The sequence below is a fragment of the Notolabrus celidotus genome, chromosome 10, assembly GCF_009762535.1.
Source record: "Notolabrus celidotus isolate fNotCel1 chromosome 10, fNotCel1.pri, whole genome shotgun sequence".
NCBI lineage: Eukaryota > Metazoa > Chordata > Actinopteri > Labriformes > Labridae > Notolabrus > Notolabrus celidotus.
The window spans coordinates 28,495,500-28,511,521 of NC_048281.1; the positions used below are offsets into that span (position 1 = coordinate 28,495,500).

Consider the following 16,022-nt stretch of genomic DNA (forward strand, 5'->3'; position numbering starts at 1 on the left):
TATCTAGGTGTACAACAAGTTGGACTGGTCCCTTAAGCTTAACACAGATGCACTCTACAGGAAGGGGCAGAGCCATCTCTTTTTCTTTAAGGAGGCTCAGATCCTTAGACATCGGCAGAAAGATGCTGCTTTTATCAGTCTGTGATGGAAAGTGTGTTATTCTATGCTGCAGTCTGCTGGGGAAGCAGTATAAAACTCCATACGTTTTGGAGCCAGGGACCCCTTACAGGTGAGAACATTTTCCAAGGACCCCCTCATAATTGTAACATAGATTAAGCACATGCTTACTACCATTTGCACTCATAGATGCCCTCAGAACTATTTGTATTGTAAAACTTATCAATCTAAATACTTCAGACCTGTTCCATAGTGATAAACAGATAACACTTCAGTTTGAAAATACCACTTGTATACTTTAAAACAGAGGGTCATTTCATTCCTTGTGGACTCAACATGACTGCATTTATAATTTTCAAGTGATTGATCTTAAAAGCTTTCAGAAAATTAACAGGAGCAAGACTGGCATATCCCTTCGAGCCACTAAATGGTATCATAACAATGGTGTATATGCTGTTTTTAATGACACAGCACAATTTTATAATTAATTAGATATTTATTCTAATTATTTCACGGACCCCCACGCTATGGTTCGCGGACCCCCAGGGGTCCCAGGACCCCACTTTGAGAACCACTGGTATAAAACACAAGGATGCGAGGCGACTGGACAAACTATAGTGAGAAGAGCTGGCACTGTGATTGGAACCAGGTTTGACTCACTGGAGGCTGTGGTGGAGAGATGCACACAGAAGAAGCTAGAGGCCATTCTAAATTACAGAGATCATCCACTTCACAACTTCTTTGTGGACCAGAGAAACAGCAGCAGTGGACGGCTCATCTCTCAGCGCTGCAGGACTGAGAGATACAGAAAATCATTCATCCCTGCAGCCATTAGGCTTCATAAGTCTCTAGCCAATGTGAGATGAGCTGACAGACACCTGAATTACTTGTTTTATGTGATTTTTATAATTTTATCTGCCAGACACCTGAATTTCTCCCTTGGGCATCAATAAAGTACATTCTATTCTATTCTATTCTATTCTATTCTATCTCCTCTTCCTCGTGCAGACCCCACTCATTCATAGCGGCTGTGCAGGAAGTACAGCATCAAAGCCGTGTGTTGATAATGACACACTTCTTTTATTTCCACACAGGCAATCTCGTCAGAAAACACACCATTCTGCATAATGCCATCACCACAGGTCCTCCAGCCTGTTCTGAAGATGAAGGTGGACGAGCTCTTTCTCAACTGGTTAAGTGATCCTGCAACACAGTCACTACTCAAGGATTATCTTGACCTAATCAAAAGTGGGCAAGACATTGATTTGATGAGCGGGGAACCCCAGAACAAACGCTTGATGACCTTCAATGAGAACAACAATGTGGCATCCCAGAAGAACCTGGCGGAGAAGAAGCCTGCTCCACTTGGTACTCCCTCCAGCCCGCCATCCACCAGCACCCTGCCCTCTGGTTGTGGCAGTAATACAAGAGTGACAGGACCCAATGGCCGAGTACTACGGAGATCAGTCAGCACGAAAAAGGTAAATACTGGCATCTAGATCTTGAACTGATAGAATAAACAACATCAACAGGGTTTATCTCCAGATGTCATGAAGCAGAACACTCATCCGTCTTATCTGCAATGTTATGTAAGAGTTGAACAGGTGTTTACAAGATTTACAGGATCTTAAGATGCCAAACTTCGGGGCATCTAAGGCTGCTGTTTCATAAAGCATTCAAAACAAGGTGTGTCTGGCAGTGTCAGACTAATTCCAAGAGCCTTACAAACATACCTCTGACTTAAGACTGTTACAAAACCATAGTCTCAGTGAGCCCGGCTCTACCAGGCTGCAGGTGCTAGAAGAATCAAAAGGGACTGGTAGACGTGTCATATGCCATCATTTTTGTTATATCATTAAAGCCTTGCTCATGTTCATTACTCAGATTCACAGAGCACAGTCACAAAGAGCTTCACAGAGTATCAATATCGACAAGACAATACAATGTGCAATAAATAAGAATATAATGAAAGAAGACAAAATAACAAATTACAAAAGATGGTCAAAAGCCAGGACAAACAAATGAGCTTCTTTTTAAATGTCTTGGTGGAATCAGCACAGCGCACTTAGGCCGGATGATTGTTCCACAGAGTTTGAGCCACATGCTCAAAGGCACGGTCACCTTTAGTTTTTAGCCTCACACGAGGCACAGCAAGCAGACCCTGGTCTGAGGATCTGAGGGGTCTTCTGGGGATGTAAGGGCGGAGCAGGTCAGAGATATACGACTGTGCTTGATCATGGAGAGCTTTATATGTTAATATGAGGATCTTAAACTGTATTGTGAATTTGATTAGCAGCCAATGTAAAGAGAACAGGATGGGGGTTATGTGGTTTGTTTTACTGGATCTAGTCAACAGTCTTGCAGCAGCATTTTAGATTAGTTGTAGTCTTTCAAGAGAAGATTAGGTTAGATTGTGTGCATGTTAACTGCACACGCAGAGAGTGCGGTGTACTCGATACACCTGTAAAATCAAACACATTCCATTACAGGAATGAAGTTAATAACTGCCTTGACAACACGCAAGTGCTTCTGAACTTCATTAAGACTGAGGAGATGTATTGTGACTCTCACAGAACAGAAGAAGGTTTCTGAACATTATTTACCTAAACCTACACTACCAGTCAAACGTTTGGACACACCTTCTCATCAAAACTATGAAAGAACATATATGGAATTATTGAATGAACAAAAAAGTGTTAAACAAAGCAGAATATGTTTCATATTTTAGATTCTGTAAAGTAGCCCCCTTTTTCCTTCATGACAGCTTTGCACACTCTTGGTATTCTCTCAGTCTGATTCATGAAGTGGTCTCCTGGAATGGTCTCTATCAAGTCCAACAATGACTTTAAAAAGTCTGCTGTTAAAAAGGCCTTGATATGTAACTGCTATTTCAGTTTATGACGACGTTCATTCTACTTTCTGTCGTTTGTAAATGAGTGGATCTTGTACCATCAATAGAGTCAAATTTTCAGATCATGAGGCGTTGTACTTTATGGTGGATCTTTCCACCTCTAACCCCTTTCCATAAGATCATGGTCTCTTTCATAAGTTCTCTTGAAGAGTCCACAGTTGGAGGGTTTCTTTCCCCAGGCTGGCCACAAGAGGCTGCTGAGTGTCCTGCAGGATCAAAAGGATCCAAGGACTGTCCACCCTGTACCATCACAGTGGAGCCTCCGAGTCTGTGGGCACATGTAGTGATTGTTAGTCAAATACTTTCCAAATGTTCACGCCTCACTCTTGAGGAAGAGTGGTATGAGATGTAGGAGTGTCTAAACCTGGCCTATCAGAGTGTGTGTGCTGCTGCAGATCTTATTGTGCTGTGGCTACGATCTCCACAAGGGAATGGGTTTATACTCAGGGGTGCTTTAATTATAAAATAAACCGGGCAGCAGTTACGGTCAAAAGACCTTAAATATATCTTCTCAAGGACTCCCACTCTGCCAGGAAGGGGTCCGCATTGTAAGCATAGTACATGTGATGACAGTGAGACTGCTGGACAGCTGGGGCAAGTCCTCTTGGAGATTCCTCCTTCTACATGTTGTTGACATGCTAAAGACGGACATAAGGAGGCATTGGAGTGGTCAGTGGTGTGACATCTAATCTCTCTTTGACTGAAACACCAAGGCAACGAGGGAGGCCGGACTTCATGTTTGGGACAACTGTCACCTTCAGATGCTGGTGATGATGTTGCATGAAGCAGAGCTAGAGTATAATTTCCACTGAGGTGCTAAAAGATCCTTTTTTAATAATTTTTTTATAACTTTATTTATATTTTTTTCTTAATTTTGAGCAGATATGTACACGTACAAACACAAACGTGTACACCCCTAACATCCCTCAAACCACCCGACACCTGAAAGGTTGTAAAACAGACAGGAAAATGACAAATAAAGGTTAAAAAAATGTTTTAGAATAATAAAATAATAATAATAATAATAATAATAATAATAATAATAATAATAATAATAGCAGAAAATAAATAAATAATTTGTGAATAATAAATATATAGAATAAAATATATAAAAATAAAAAAATAAAAACAGGAGTGGAATGACCAGTCCCTCCAGGAAGTTGCGATTTCGCGATCGCAACTATCAACGCAAATTCAACCAATCAGCGCGATTTTTTCGCGGCCTTGCAATTTTATACAATCACCGCAACTTTCCCGCAAATTTGACTAGAGTATAATTTCCACTGAGGTGCTAAAAGATCCTTTTTTAATTCTTTTTTTATAACTTTATTTATATTTTTTTCTTAATTTTGAGCAGATATGTACACGTACAAACACAAACGTGTACACCCCTAACATCCACCAAACCACCTGACATCCGAAAGGTTGTAAAACAGACAGGGAAATGACAAATAAAGGTAGAAAAAATGTTTTATAATAATAAAAAATAAATAAATAAATAAATAATAATAATAATAATAGCAGAAAATAAATAAATAATTTGTGAATAATAAATATATAGAATAAAATATCTAAAAATAAAAAAATAAAAACAGGAGTGTAATGACCAGTCCCTCCAGGAAGTTGCGATTTCGCGATCGCAACTATCAACGCAAATTCAACCAATCAGAATCGCGGCCTTGCAATTTTATACAATCACCGGAACTTTCCCGCAAATTTGACCAATTACCTTAATCTCAGCCCCTGTACGTCATCGGTTTCATCATCAATTTCACTTCCTTAAACGTAAGTCCTCACTTGATCGGCACTTTTGAACAGCAAAACATGCACAGAGAACGGGTGAAGAGAGGGGACAGCAGGCAGGACAAGTGACCATGACAACGTTGTTATTTATAGATTGAGGGGCTCAGTGTTCGCTTGGTCACCTACCTGCAGCAGGTGTGCTTTATGAACCAGCTCTCCCTCCTCCATGCATCTGTCTCATCTTCATTGATGATTTTACCCCCGGTGTGTGTTAGTGACACAGACACAACCACGGGGCGTCTGTTTACTATTTAAGGTAGCCTACTACTATCTGAGGTTTGACATTGTTGCCGCCATTACCGTAAAAAGTTCTGCGTCTACAGCTTGATTTATTCTAGTTTGGTGAGACATCAGACACATTTAGTAAGTTTTGATCAACTCCTAGTCATCAAAGATGCAGATTAATTTCAGAGTGCCGTGAACTGACTGTCAAGTGCCCGTCACTACGAGGTGCATTCAGGGACCGTCGTAAATGTGAAATACAGCCCTTTCATGGCATTTTTCTGTGAATCAAGAGAATCAAAATACAGTCACAGTGGTCACATCAAGAATGCTTTCTAAAAACAACTGTAATTTAGCGTATTTAGTTGCCCCTGAGATGTTATTGGGGGAAAAAAGCATTAAAAAAAAATCGCAACTTTCACCGCAATTTTTTCAAAAAGCTGCCGCAAAATCAGGCTTTTTGGGCCGCAACAATCACAAAAAAATCCCGCGAAATCCTGGAGGGACTGAATGACATGGAGAGCATTCAATTCTTATTCTCAGACATAGAATACAAAGCAAAAAGCTTAAGGAGACTCAACATTATGGTAATTGTGAAAAGGGAACAGGGAGAGTATAATCTATAAATTGGGCCCAGGTAGTGATGAATTTCTGATGGGACTTGCTTCTGTTGTATGAGTTTTTCAAGAGGAACTAATGACAACATTTCTTTGATCCAGCTAACAAATTATGGGGGTTTGTCTGATTTCCAGTTACAAAGAATGAGTCTTAAAAATTTAGCTTGGGAGGCAGAGATATTTGTGTTGTCCTTTGGAACTCCAAAATTAGCCAGGATTGGATCAGGTTCAATGGTCTTCTGGCAAATATCTGAAAAAGCTTTAAAAATGTCATTCCAGAACGAGCGCATAAAAGATCATTTTAAATACTACACCACTTTATACATTTGAATAATCTCATTTCAGGACTGGTAAGATAACTCATACAGCTTATTTAATTATAACTATCTGAACAACTTGAAGTGAATTATGATTAAAACCTCCGCCATGCTGTTTCCATTCTCTTCAGATGGATATAGGTCACTTTTCGGCATCAAAATGAAACATCCATAAACATTTTTTGACATTGTCTTCATCAAAAATATCTCCAACTCAGGCAGAGATATAAAAAAGCCTCTCCAAGGCCTTTTTGGTGACCTGTTGAGAAGTTTTTCCTCCCTTAAAACATGTCAAAGAGGAAGCACTGCAGCAGTGTGCTTCTAGATTTAAGTGATCCTCACAAGAACGACGAGGCTTTAATCTTCATTTTCAAGACTTCTTTCTTGTCTGCTTCACATGAGCCCCTAATGAGTCAGACGCTTGACAGATGGGTTGAACTTTCCTGATATCACATCAATGTCTCTTTCCTCCTCGTGACCCCTTGACCCCTGATGACTCTCCCTCTCCTAGCTTCATATAAAAGCAACTGCAGGACAGTCTGTGTATTCTGCTGTGATGTGTCATGGCATGTGGCGACACAGTGTCAGTCAATATTAAAAAGGATTGTGAGGTTGTATAAAGTAATACTTCTATTTTAAGACAACAGAATGAATTCCTGCATACAGATGCATTCTTCAAAGGATTAGTCAAAAATTCGATTTATGTCAGGCTGCTGTCGCCTGGAACAGCTGGTGTGACTTTGACATCAGACACTGATATAGATAGCCTTGGTTCTCTTGTGTTGGCATTAGATACCCAGAACTCTTGCCAGTGAGATGAGGCGTGGCAGGACATTCATCCTGTGTCATTTGCTCTGAAACAACTTCTGTAAGATGCTGCTCATTGTCAAAATATGTGGTTGTAGATCTGGTACAGTAAATACCATGCTCCACCTAAAGGCTTGACTTTCGGTTCTGCTTTGTTGCTCTGAATTAACGCTCTCTTAATGTGCAAATATGTCTCACCCACAGATTCTACACAGGCTAACAGATGGAGAGCAGAAGAAAGAGCTGTTTACTTTTCAGTCTGTTCTCAGCGTCTACATTTGGGATCAGAGTTTATTTCTCAAGATGTGATTTTATTTTTATCGTGCTTAGTTGGGCTCAGCAGCATTGAAGCTATTTGAAGCGGGGGGTCCAGGGTCACGTTATCAGTTGCCTGACCTGTCAGAGAGACCCGGGTGTTAAGCTGTTTCCAGCAAGTCCTTTTATTTTGGAGTCTTTCTAACTTTGGAGTGTTTAGTGTACAACTGCAGACTTTGGGTTTGGCTTTGACTGAGCTGGTTTCGGCCTCTGTGTGACATTGCACAAAGTATTATTAACATGTAGTCTCCATAATAACCTATGCATGTTGGGAACATATTTGAGCCCTATGGCACCTTCCAGTTTTGTTGTAGTTGTTGGTTTTCAAACCTGAGGGGTATATTGACAGGCCGATATTACCACCTAAAATGGACACATTAGTATCTGTGTACGTTTTCAGATGCTATACACTTCCAGTCAAAAGTTTGGACACATCTTCTCATTCAATGGTTTTCATTTATTTTAATTATTTTCAACATTGTAGATTAATACTGAAGACATCAAAACTATGAAATAATCTGGTTTGGCCATAATCTGGATTACACAGATTAACAGTAGTAACTGGATTGAACAGTAGTCAGATAGGTCTATCCATTGTGTACTAACCCTACCTCTGAACAACACAACTGATGGTCTCAAACACATTAAGAAGGCAAGTCATTCTACAAATGAACTCTTGACAAGGCTCATGTTAATTAGAAACCATTCCAGGAGACCACTTCATGAAGCAGACTGAGAGAATACCAAGAGTGTGCAAAGCTGTCATGAAGGAAAAAGGGGGCTACTTTACAGAATCTGAAATATAAAACATATTCTGCTTTGTTTAACACTTTTTAGTTAATTAAATAATTCCATATATGTTCTTTCATAGTTTTGATGTCTTTAGTGTTAATCTACAGTGTTTAAAATAATTGAAATAAATACAAACCCTTGAATTGTTTCCAAACTTTTGACTAGTAGTGTATGTGCTTGTATGAGAACTTTTGTTGACAGGTGATAAATGAGGTAAACAAGGTTAACTGTCTGTTAGCAGTACTAAATTTGTGTAGAAGTATATTGTAACATAACATTTACTTGAATGCAGTTATGATATTAAAAAAAAAAGAAGCATCTGAGTGTAGACGTGTTTGTACAGAATTAGTGCCAAATCCAATTAGATAAGGACCAAGCTCATTTGATGGCCAGAATATTTGTACCCAGTGAGTATGTCCTCACTAAAATACATTTTGTATCAGTCACAAAAGGCCCACATCAGTCGGCTCTAGTTTTATTTCATTTTCCGTGTCCCTGAGTTTTACTTTCACTGTCCCTGAATTTAAATAGCCAACCGGGATTTATCGAATTTTCAATCACATCATCATGCATCATTTTGCATTTTAGAACAGTTTTAATTTCCATATCAACAACGTAAAGCAACTCTCACCAGTGTCTTGATTTGGTAATCATATAAATGGAGTTTTCAGGAGTTCAAGTTTGGTTGCTTTCCCTGTTTCAGACAGTTCCTCATGATAATACGGCAAAGGACTGGCCGCATCATGCCACCCTGAGGACATCCCGTAGATCCGAGTCCTCCACGATATTGACTGGCCTGCAGTTAGTTGCTTCCTAATTAGCGAAGAGCATGCTCTGCAGTTAACTTCCTCTATTCAGTTTCCTCCACAGGTCTATGGCGATTGCATGCTTCAGAACAGTGCTCTGCCGGCTTTAGTGATGCAGTTGACCGCTGTTGAATTGCCGCACCTGCACTTACTTTGGTGATTTTAATTCAGTTTGACACAAAGTGCATATAATTTTTGACTTGTCAACTGAGCCATCTGGGAGTTTAAGAGGTGAACTGTGCCATTCAAAAGTGTCCGTCATGATAGAAGCAGGAAGACACTGCGGTAGCTTAACTACGGTGTGCCAGAAGGGACAAAATAGCATGCAGATAACGAGAAGAAATGAACCGCATTGAAATGAATGTGTTAACGCTAACAGCCTTAATCATAACCCATGAAAAATTTGAGTCATTTTATTTAAGTGTGTTTGTCATAAAGAGTAGATTATTTTGTGCAGATGCATATTTATTATCCAGTAAAATCATGGTGTCAGGTTTCCACTTGATGTGTCTTTATTTCAACAGATACATTAAATGATCTTGATCTCTTAATCTGTTGTCTCTAACAGCTAGTAAACTGCCAGTATTTACATAGTAGTTCCTGTAATGCCCTTGTGTGAGTGTGTGAGTGTGTGTTGGGTGTGTATGTACAGTAACCTCCTATCTTCAGATTCTGTCTGTAGTCTGGTCCCCTTTGCTCCACCTCTGGTGCCCTGCAGACAACACAGACCATTCCCCAGACCTCCACGCTAACTGTCACGCTCTGTTTTTGTATTATTACTCTTATGCAAGCCAGCTGATCTGCTCACATCATGTTCTGCTTGTCGGCCCTCCCGTAGCCCACCATGTTGTCAGTCAGTCAGGCCTATTTTTGGCCCATGTTCACATGTATCCCAAATCCCCGTCTCAGACATCTGATTGTGTTGGATTGAGCTGGAGCTTTCTGGATTTGGGTTCTATACCTTGTGCTGTGAGCCAGCCCGTGGATCCACCCCGCAGTCATACGATGGTTTTGAGTTGCCTCTTTATGCGTGTTACTGGTTCAATCATGTTAGTGATGCGGATCCAGAAGCCAGATGAGCTTAAAGTCAGTGGGACACCATGTAAGCTTGTATTGACAGGCTGGAGAAGCCCTCTGGGGAGTTCTGATCGGAATTTCGCTCCACCCTGCTGTAATTTATTTCACTTCACTGTGGTGTGCCCTACATGTTGTCTCTTGAATATCACAATAAAGCGTCCCTGTTGAATACATTCGTGATTAAAGCGCATCTAAAAATTAACCTCAACAACTTGTGTAAGTCATCTGACTGCTGCGAGCGCTATAGCTTAAACATGTCAGTAGTTTCTACCTCCTGATGGCGTTTCATAATCTCATGTGTTATGTAATCAAGTGAACAAGACAAAACACATTTTTCTGTGCAAATGAGATTTAACAGTGCACAGATTAGACATACTGTGGGGTCAGAAGGAGTTCTCATGAAGTCCTGTTTGTCACAGTGAGCCATTGGAGTGTGGACAGCCTGTTTGAGTTATAGTCAAATAAAAGGCTACCATGGAGTTATGTATCAGGATGATATTCATGCACCAGTTTGATACACAAAAAAATCACAATGCTTCACTGGAACTCAAATAATTCTTGCTGCTTTAAAACAGTAGCCTACTCTGACCTCCACTGTGCTGTCACCACATACAGCTCAGATCCTTCATGCTAAACAGGATGGCCAGTGATCCGACTCTTCAGCTCCTGATTCAGAGAAGTGAAAAAGAACTAATCTCAAGAACAGTTTTGTGTGACAGTTGACAGAAGGAAACCAAAGATAGGCTACTACTCAGGCGTACACAGCATGTTAAGAGAGGCTTCCAGCAAAGTGACCAATGATGTCAGATCTGCCTGTGTCCAGGTGCCCTGCTTGATTTAAGTTGGTGTTCAACTTTCCCTGGGTTCTATTGGGGATCAGATTTTCGCTTAATGCTGTGGCAAATGGCGGCAGTTGCTCAGTCCATAGGGACTTGACTTAGGAACCGAAGGGTCGCTGGTTCGAGTCCCAGTATGGACGAAGTTTGGCAAGTGGACTGGTAGCTGGAGAGTTGCTGGTTCACTTGCCTGGGCACTGCCGAGGTGCCCTTGAGGAAGGCACCGAACACCCAACTGCTTGGGGTGCGCTGGTTGATTGCAGCATCCTCACTCTGACATCTCTCCCTAAGTGCATGTCCATTGCATGTGTGTGCATGATTGTATGTATATACCAAAAACTGTGCGTGTAGCATGACTGAAAAATAACACGAGTCAAAAAATTGAATTTCCCCCCAGGGGATTAATAAAGTACGTTCTTCTTTAACACTCATGAATCTGATCCTACTTGGAAGATAATGATGGCTCTCAGTAAATACATTTTAAAAAGCGAGAATTGAAGCCAATGCGGAAGTGTTAAAAACTGCAGTTCATCGAGGGTCCACTTGAAGCTGGCTCCGGAAGTACTGGAAACCACATACACACCAATTCAAAAAAGTCGATCTTTACAGCAGAAATAAACATGTTTACAGCCTGGTACAAAAAACTAGTGTAGTCTGGATAGCTCATTTCTCTATCGGCACACACTGTAGGGGGGGTGAATTTTTTCATTATGCAGCAATTTCGGAGATATTAAGATTACGAGTTTTCACTTGACAGAAGTTATGTTGAGTTCAACATTTCCAATATGGCTGCCACCGACGATTGGCCTCAAAACAGCGCTTCAGAAACAGATGGGTGACATTACGTAAAAATAAAGGGGCCAGAGACTTCTTTGGCACCATGTGAATAAAAAGTGGTTGATTGCTACTCGCCCATAGACATTGATGTAATCTCAGCGATGTCATCCATTGGTTTCTGAATTAGAGTTTTGAAGCCCAACAATCTCTTTATTGGACTGAACTTTAGGTCGGCCTAGTAAGAGGCAAAGAGACAGGGATGTAGAGTAACACCACAATGTGCCCATCTGTCAGTCAAGTTAGCCACTCCCCCAATTCAATCAATCAATCTTTATTTCTATAGTGCCAAAGCACAACAAATGTTATCTAAAGACGCTTTAAAAACAGAGCAGGTCTAGACCGTACTCTATGTTAAATTATTAACAAAGACCAAACATAAGACAGGATAAGATCCAGTCCCCTCTTACAGACAGGACTCAGTCTGATCTTATCTTAATCCACCATGAGCAGAGCACTTTGCAGTATTTAGATAGTTACAGAGGCAAGGACAAACTTACTTTAACAGGCAGAAACCTCCAGCAGGACTAGACTCATGTTAGACAGCCATCTGCTGAGACTGGGTGGGGTTGGAAAGAGGGATAGAGGAGATGAAGATTGAGAGATGATAGTGGTGAGACAGATGGCAGTGACGGCAGCAACTCTGAGGAACCTACAAGACGAGGGATTTAATTCTGCCTTATCATGCTAAACTTTGTTGATGTCTTATTTTCTTATTTTTAAATGGGCTTCCCCCCCACCATCCAATGAGTTCATCTTTAAAAAAACGAAACAGATACCAGAGCACAAACTAGAGCAGACTGTGATGTACCCAGGAGTAGAACTAAATTTAGTCAAATGGTAGAGTCTGTTAGAGGCACACATTCCTGGAACAAATTAGCGGCTCATATCAGGGAGTGTGAGAACTACTTAACCTTTAAACAAACACTCAAACACTGGTTAAAAACAAACCAGTCATGTACTCATGAATAATGTCTGTTTCCTCCTCTGAAGCTCGTTCCCGGGGGGCTTTGTGCTCGTCTTGTATTCAAACCGGAGTATTAAATGTAGATCTGTCATTTATAGTCTAACAAAAGTGTCCACTTTGTGTGTAATACTGTTTGTGAGTTAATGTGTGTGCTGTCCTGTGAACTGTTGAGTGATTGTAATATTTGTTTAATGTTTAATGGGAGTACCTGCTTTAGGACTAGGGAGGAGATTTAGCTATGGTGCTAATTCTGGCATATTTACAATGAAGCATTCTGCTAAAATGTGGATTAATGTGCATTGTCCTAATTGAATAAACTCATAAAAACTGTAGCTTAAATATGTTCAAAATAAAAATGTATATTCTCAAGTCCCAAGTCGGTCCAGGCAGATGTGTGTCTAACATGAGTCTGGTTCTGCTGGAGGTTTCTGCCTGTTAAAGGAAGTTTGTCCTTGCAGCTGAAACTTGCTAAATGCTGGGGATGGGCATTTCAAGCCAAAGTACCATTCGATAATCATTGGCTTCGATTCGACCATTATTCAAATAATCCCCCACACACACCTGTCCCTGTTAACAGTCTGTTTGCATGACAGTCGTGTTAACCAGCAGCAGGACAAAGTGCTGCTAGTAGCGGGCACTGTCAGCGTCTGTCTCCATCTTTATGTCAGTGTTTCTGTGACGCGCCATGGCGTGTATATTATTACATTTTACAGCCACGCTCAGTCTCTGGAAATACGTGTGTAGTAGTTTGAAATCAGAGAATGGAGAAAACCTCTGCGACTGTCACTAATGTTTTCTTCTTCTTTTGCTGTTTAATGCAGTTAGCATTCTTCTTCTTAAGACGCTCTATAGCCACCGTCTGGCGGGAATACCGTATTACAACCAGGCACTGGTGAAAAACGTAGACTGCATATATAATGGACAGCGTCGCTATGCCTTTTCCCATTGTACGGTTTTGAAGCCAAAATATCTCGTTCCAGAACGCTGACATCTTGTACATTTTCTGCAGCCAGAGTCTGCGCAGTCGGGAATTTGTGTGTTTCCACGGTAACAAGCTCCGCCCTACAGCGTACGGTCCCGAGGTCCTACGAAGTTTCTCCCTACGGCAGCTGTCAATCAAAGCAAACCCGGATGTAAAATACTTCTAATAACTGACGAAAAATATTTTTCTCAGAAAAAAGACGCCTTGAACACAAAACAGTCAAATAATAATTACATATCACCACAGCATACGATTGTGAGAAATGTTTGTACAACATGTATTTATTTTTTAAAGTGTGACCGCAGCCCCATTCAAATGAATAGGGGAGATGGAGTTTTTGACCTATACTGCAGCCAGCCACTAGGGGGAGCAGTTTTTGTGGCAGCCTCACTTCGAGCCGAGCGAGATGACGTCCATTTTATATACAGTCTATGGTGAAAACGATGATAATTGTACTTTTAAAATGACAAAATATTCAAAGTAACCCTTAGATTTTTACTAAGTGAACGAATATTCGAAAATCATTGCCCATTCCTACTAAATACTGCAAGGTGCAACGCTCATGGTGGATTAATATGAGATAAGTCTTACCCTGTCTTGTTGTTTGGTCTTTGTTAATATTTTAACAGAGTGGTCTAGACCTTCTGTGTCTGTAAAAGCGTCTTGAGATAACGTTTGTTGTGATTTGGCGCTATATAAATAAAGATTGATTGATTGATTGATTGAAGGGGACACCCGAGGATCTGCTGTTGTTAGCACTTCATAATTGGTTTCATTCTCCGAACATCGCCCCCTCCTCTGGCCCCTGAGATGATTTGGTTATTGGTAATGAGCTGAGCTTGTCCATTCAAGTTATTCAAAAGTCACATGCATCATATAATCCTATGTGTATGAACTCGGAGTCTGTTTGTGATTTTTGTACTTGTTTTCTTGCCGTTCCAACTTCCCACCATGTTTACCAGACTTTAAAACAACAGAGCTGTTGCCGTACACATAAACCAACACATCATTATCCCTGCAGCGTTACGAACATGTTTGTGAAACACACTTCACTTTTTGTTTGCATCAAACAGACAACACTTTTCCATGTGAGCCGACGGTTTCACGCTCTCCCAGGTTATGTTTTGGCCTTTCTGCTTCTCTTTCCATATTTGGTTTGAATTGATGAGCATTCAAAAAAAAAGCAGCTTGTGTGGAAAGCCGACACACAAACAGCTTATCAAGCTTATGCAGAGTCCTGTGTGGAGGATAACAGGAACTGGGTTTGAGCAGAAACCAGTGGAAAACTGTGGGAGCTGTGATCCTGTCAGCTAAAAGTACAGTGGGTGTGCTTTCACTCCATGTGTAGAATAACAACATTAACACATATAGGCTTATTTATGTAGTCTGATGTATCGGTATCAGATCTGTTTCACTCAGTCCAACATCAGGCGGCATGAAGGTGTTGGGCTTTCCTTGTTTGCAGTGAAGGCAACCCCCGAGCTGTTAGATCAGCACGTGTATGGTGAATTGATGTAATTGCCGTCACTCCAGAGCAGCAGCAGCAGAAACCGGAAGCAGATGTTTGTTCAAGCTCTAAAGATACCCCCATGTTTCTCCAGATCTGGTTTCTTGGATTGCCCAAACAGTGTTTGCCGGAGCTTTTAATAGGCGCAGACTGGTTCGGTCATCATTCTTTGAATTTGACATGCACCTCCCTTTCTCTCTACCACCCATCAACTATAATAAGACATGGAATGGCTGGCAGCTCATGCTTGCAAAGTGAAGGCAAAACAAAGACCACCATAAGATTGGATGCAGAGGAGTTGATTATATTTAGAGTATGTTGTCTTGTGTGTGCATCATCTGGTACAGCCTATTAATAAGCAGTCATACATGGGTTGTTTGCTTTATTATCCAAGGTCTGCTCAAGTTTATTTAGTGTGTCTGTGCTGTTCTTGTGATATAAGAAGAGACTTTAGCAGCTTTAGATGTTGCGTCGCCATCTTTTAATTTATGAAGTACAGAGCCGCTTGAGGCTGGCTTTGGAAGTACCGGACACCACATACACACAAACTCAAAGAAGCCGATCTTTACAGCAGAAATAAACATGTTTACAGCCTGGTTCAAAAAATGAGTGTAGTCTGGATAGCTAATTTCTTGATCGGCACACACTGTACGAGGGTGAATTTTTTTCTAACGCAGCAATGTCGAAGATATTAAGATTCGGAGTTTTCCATTATGAGAGGCACAGCTGACTTAATTGATAGGCGGGAACACTGTAGCTGTTGGAGAGGAGGCTCAGAGCCCGCCTCTTTACCTCGACAGAAGTTACTTCAGCATTTCAAATATGGTTCCCACCAACGATTGGCTTCAAAACAGCGCTTCAGAAACAAATGGGTGACGTCATGCATACTATGTCCATTATTTGTACAGTCTATGGTCGCAGCCCGAAGCTGGCTCAGACCTCTTGACAACCCCGCAGGGTGCCTGAATACCCAGCATCTAGTAGATCCAGGATCAGCTTAATTCCATAAGGTCATACCTTGTCAGAAAATAACCTAAGGCGTTTTTCGACCGCAGGAACTTTACCACAGAACTAGGTGCATTTCGACCAGAGGAACCAGGGTCTAAATTTAG

General features: G+C 41.0%; 1 protein-coding gene across 3 annotated transcripts in view; it reads left to right on the top strand.

The window, feature by feature from the left end:
- The window catches only part of ppp2r3b (protein phosphatase 2, regulatory subunit B'', beta), a 40,816-nt gene that overhangs the window by 674 nt on the left and 24,120 nt on the right, over positions 1–16,022 (top strand). For all 3 annotated transcript variants that reach the window (XM_034693645.1, XM_034693643.1, XM_034693644.1), the window contains exon 2: positions 1,212–1,598. In XM_034693645.1, coding sequence (XP_034549536.1) covers positions 1,245–1,598 — 354 coding nt within the window. In that variant the 5' untranslated portion in view covers positions 1,212–1,244. The remainder of the gene's footprint in view (positions 1–1,211; positions 1,599–16,022) is intronic.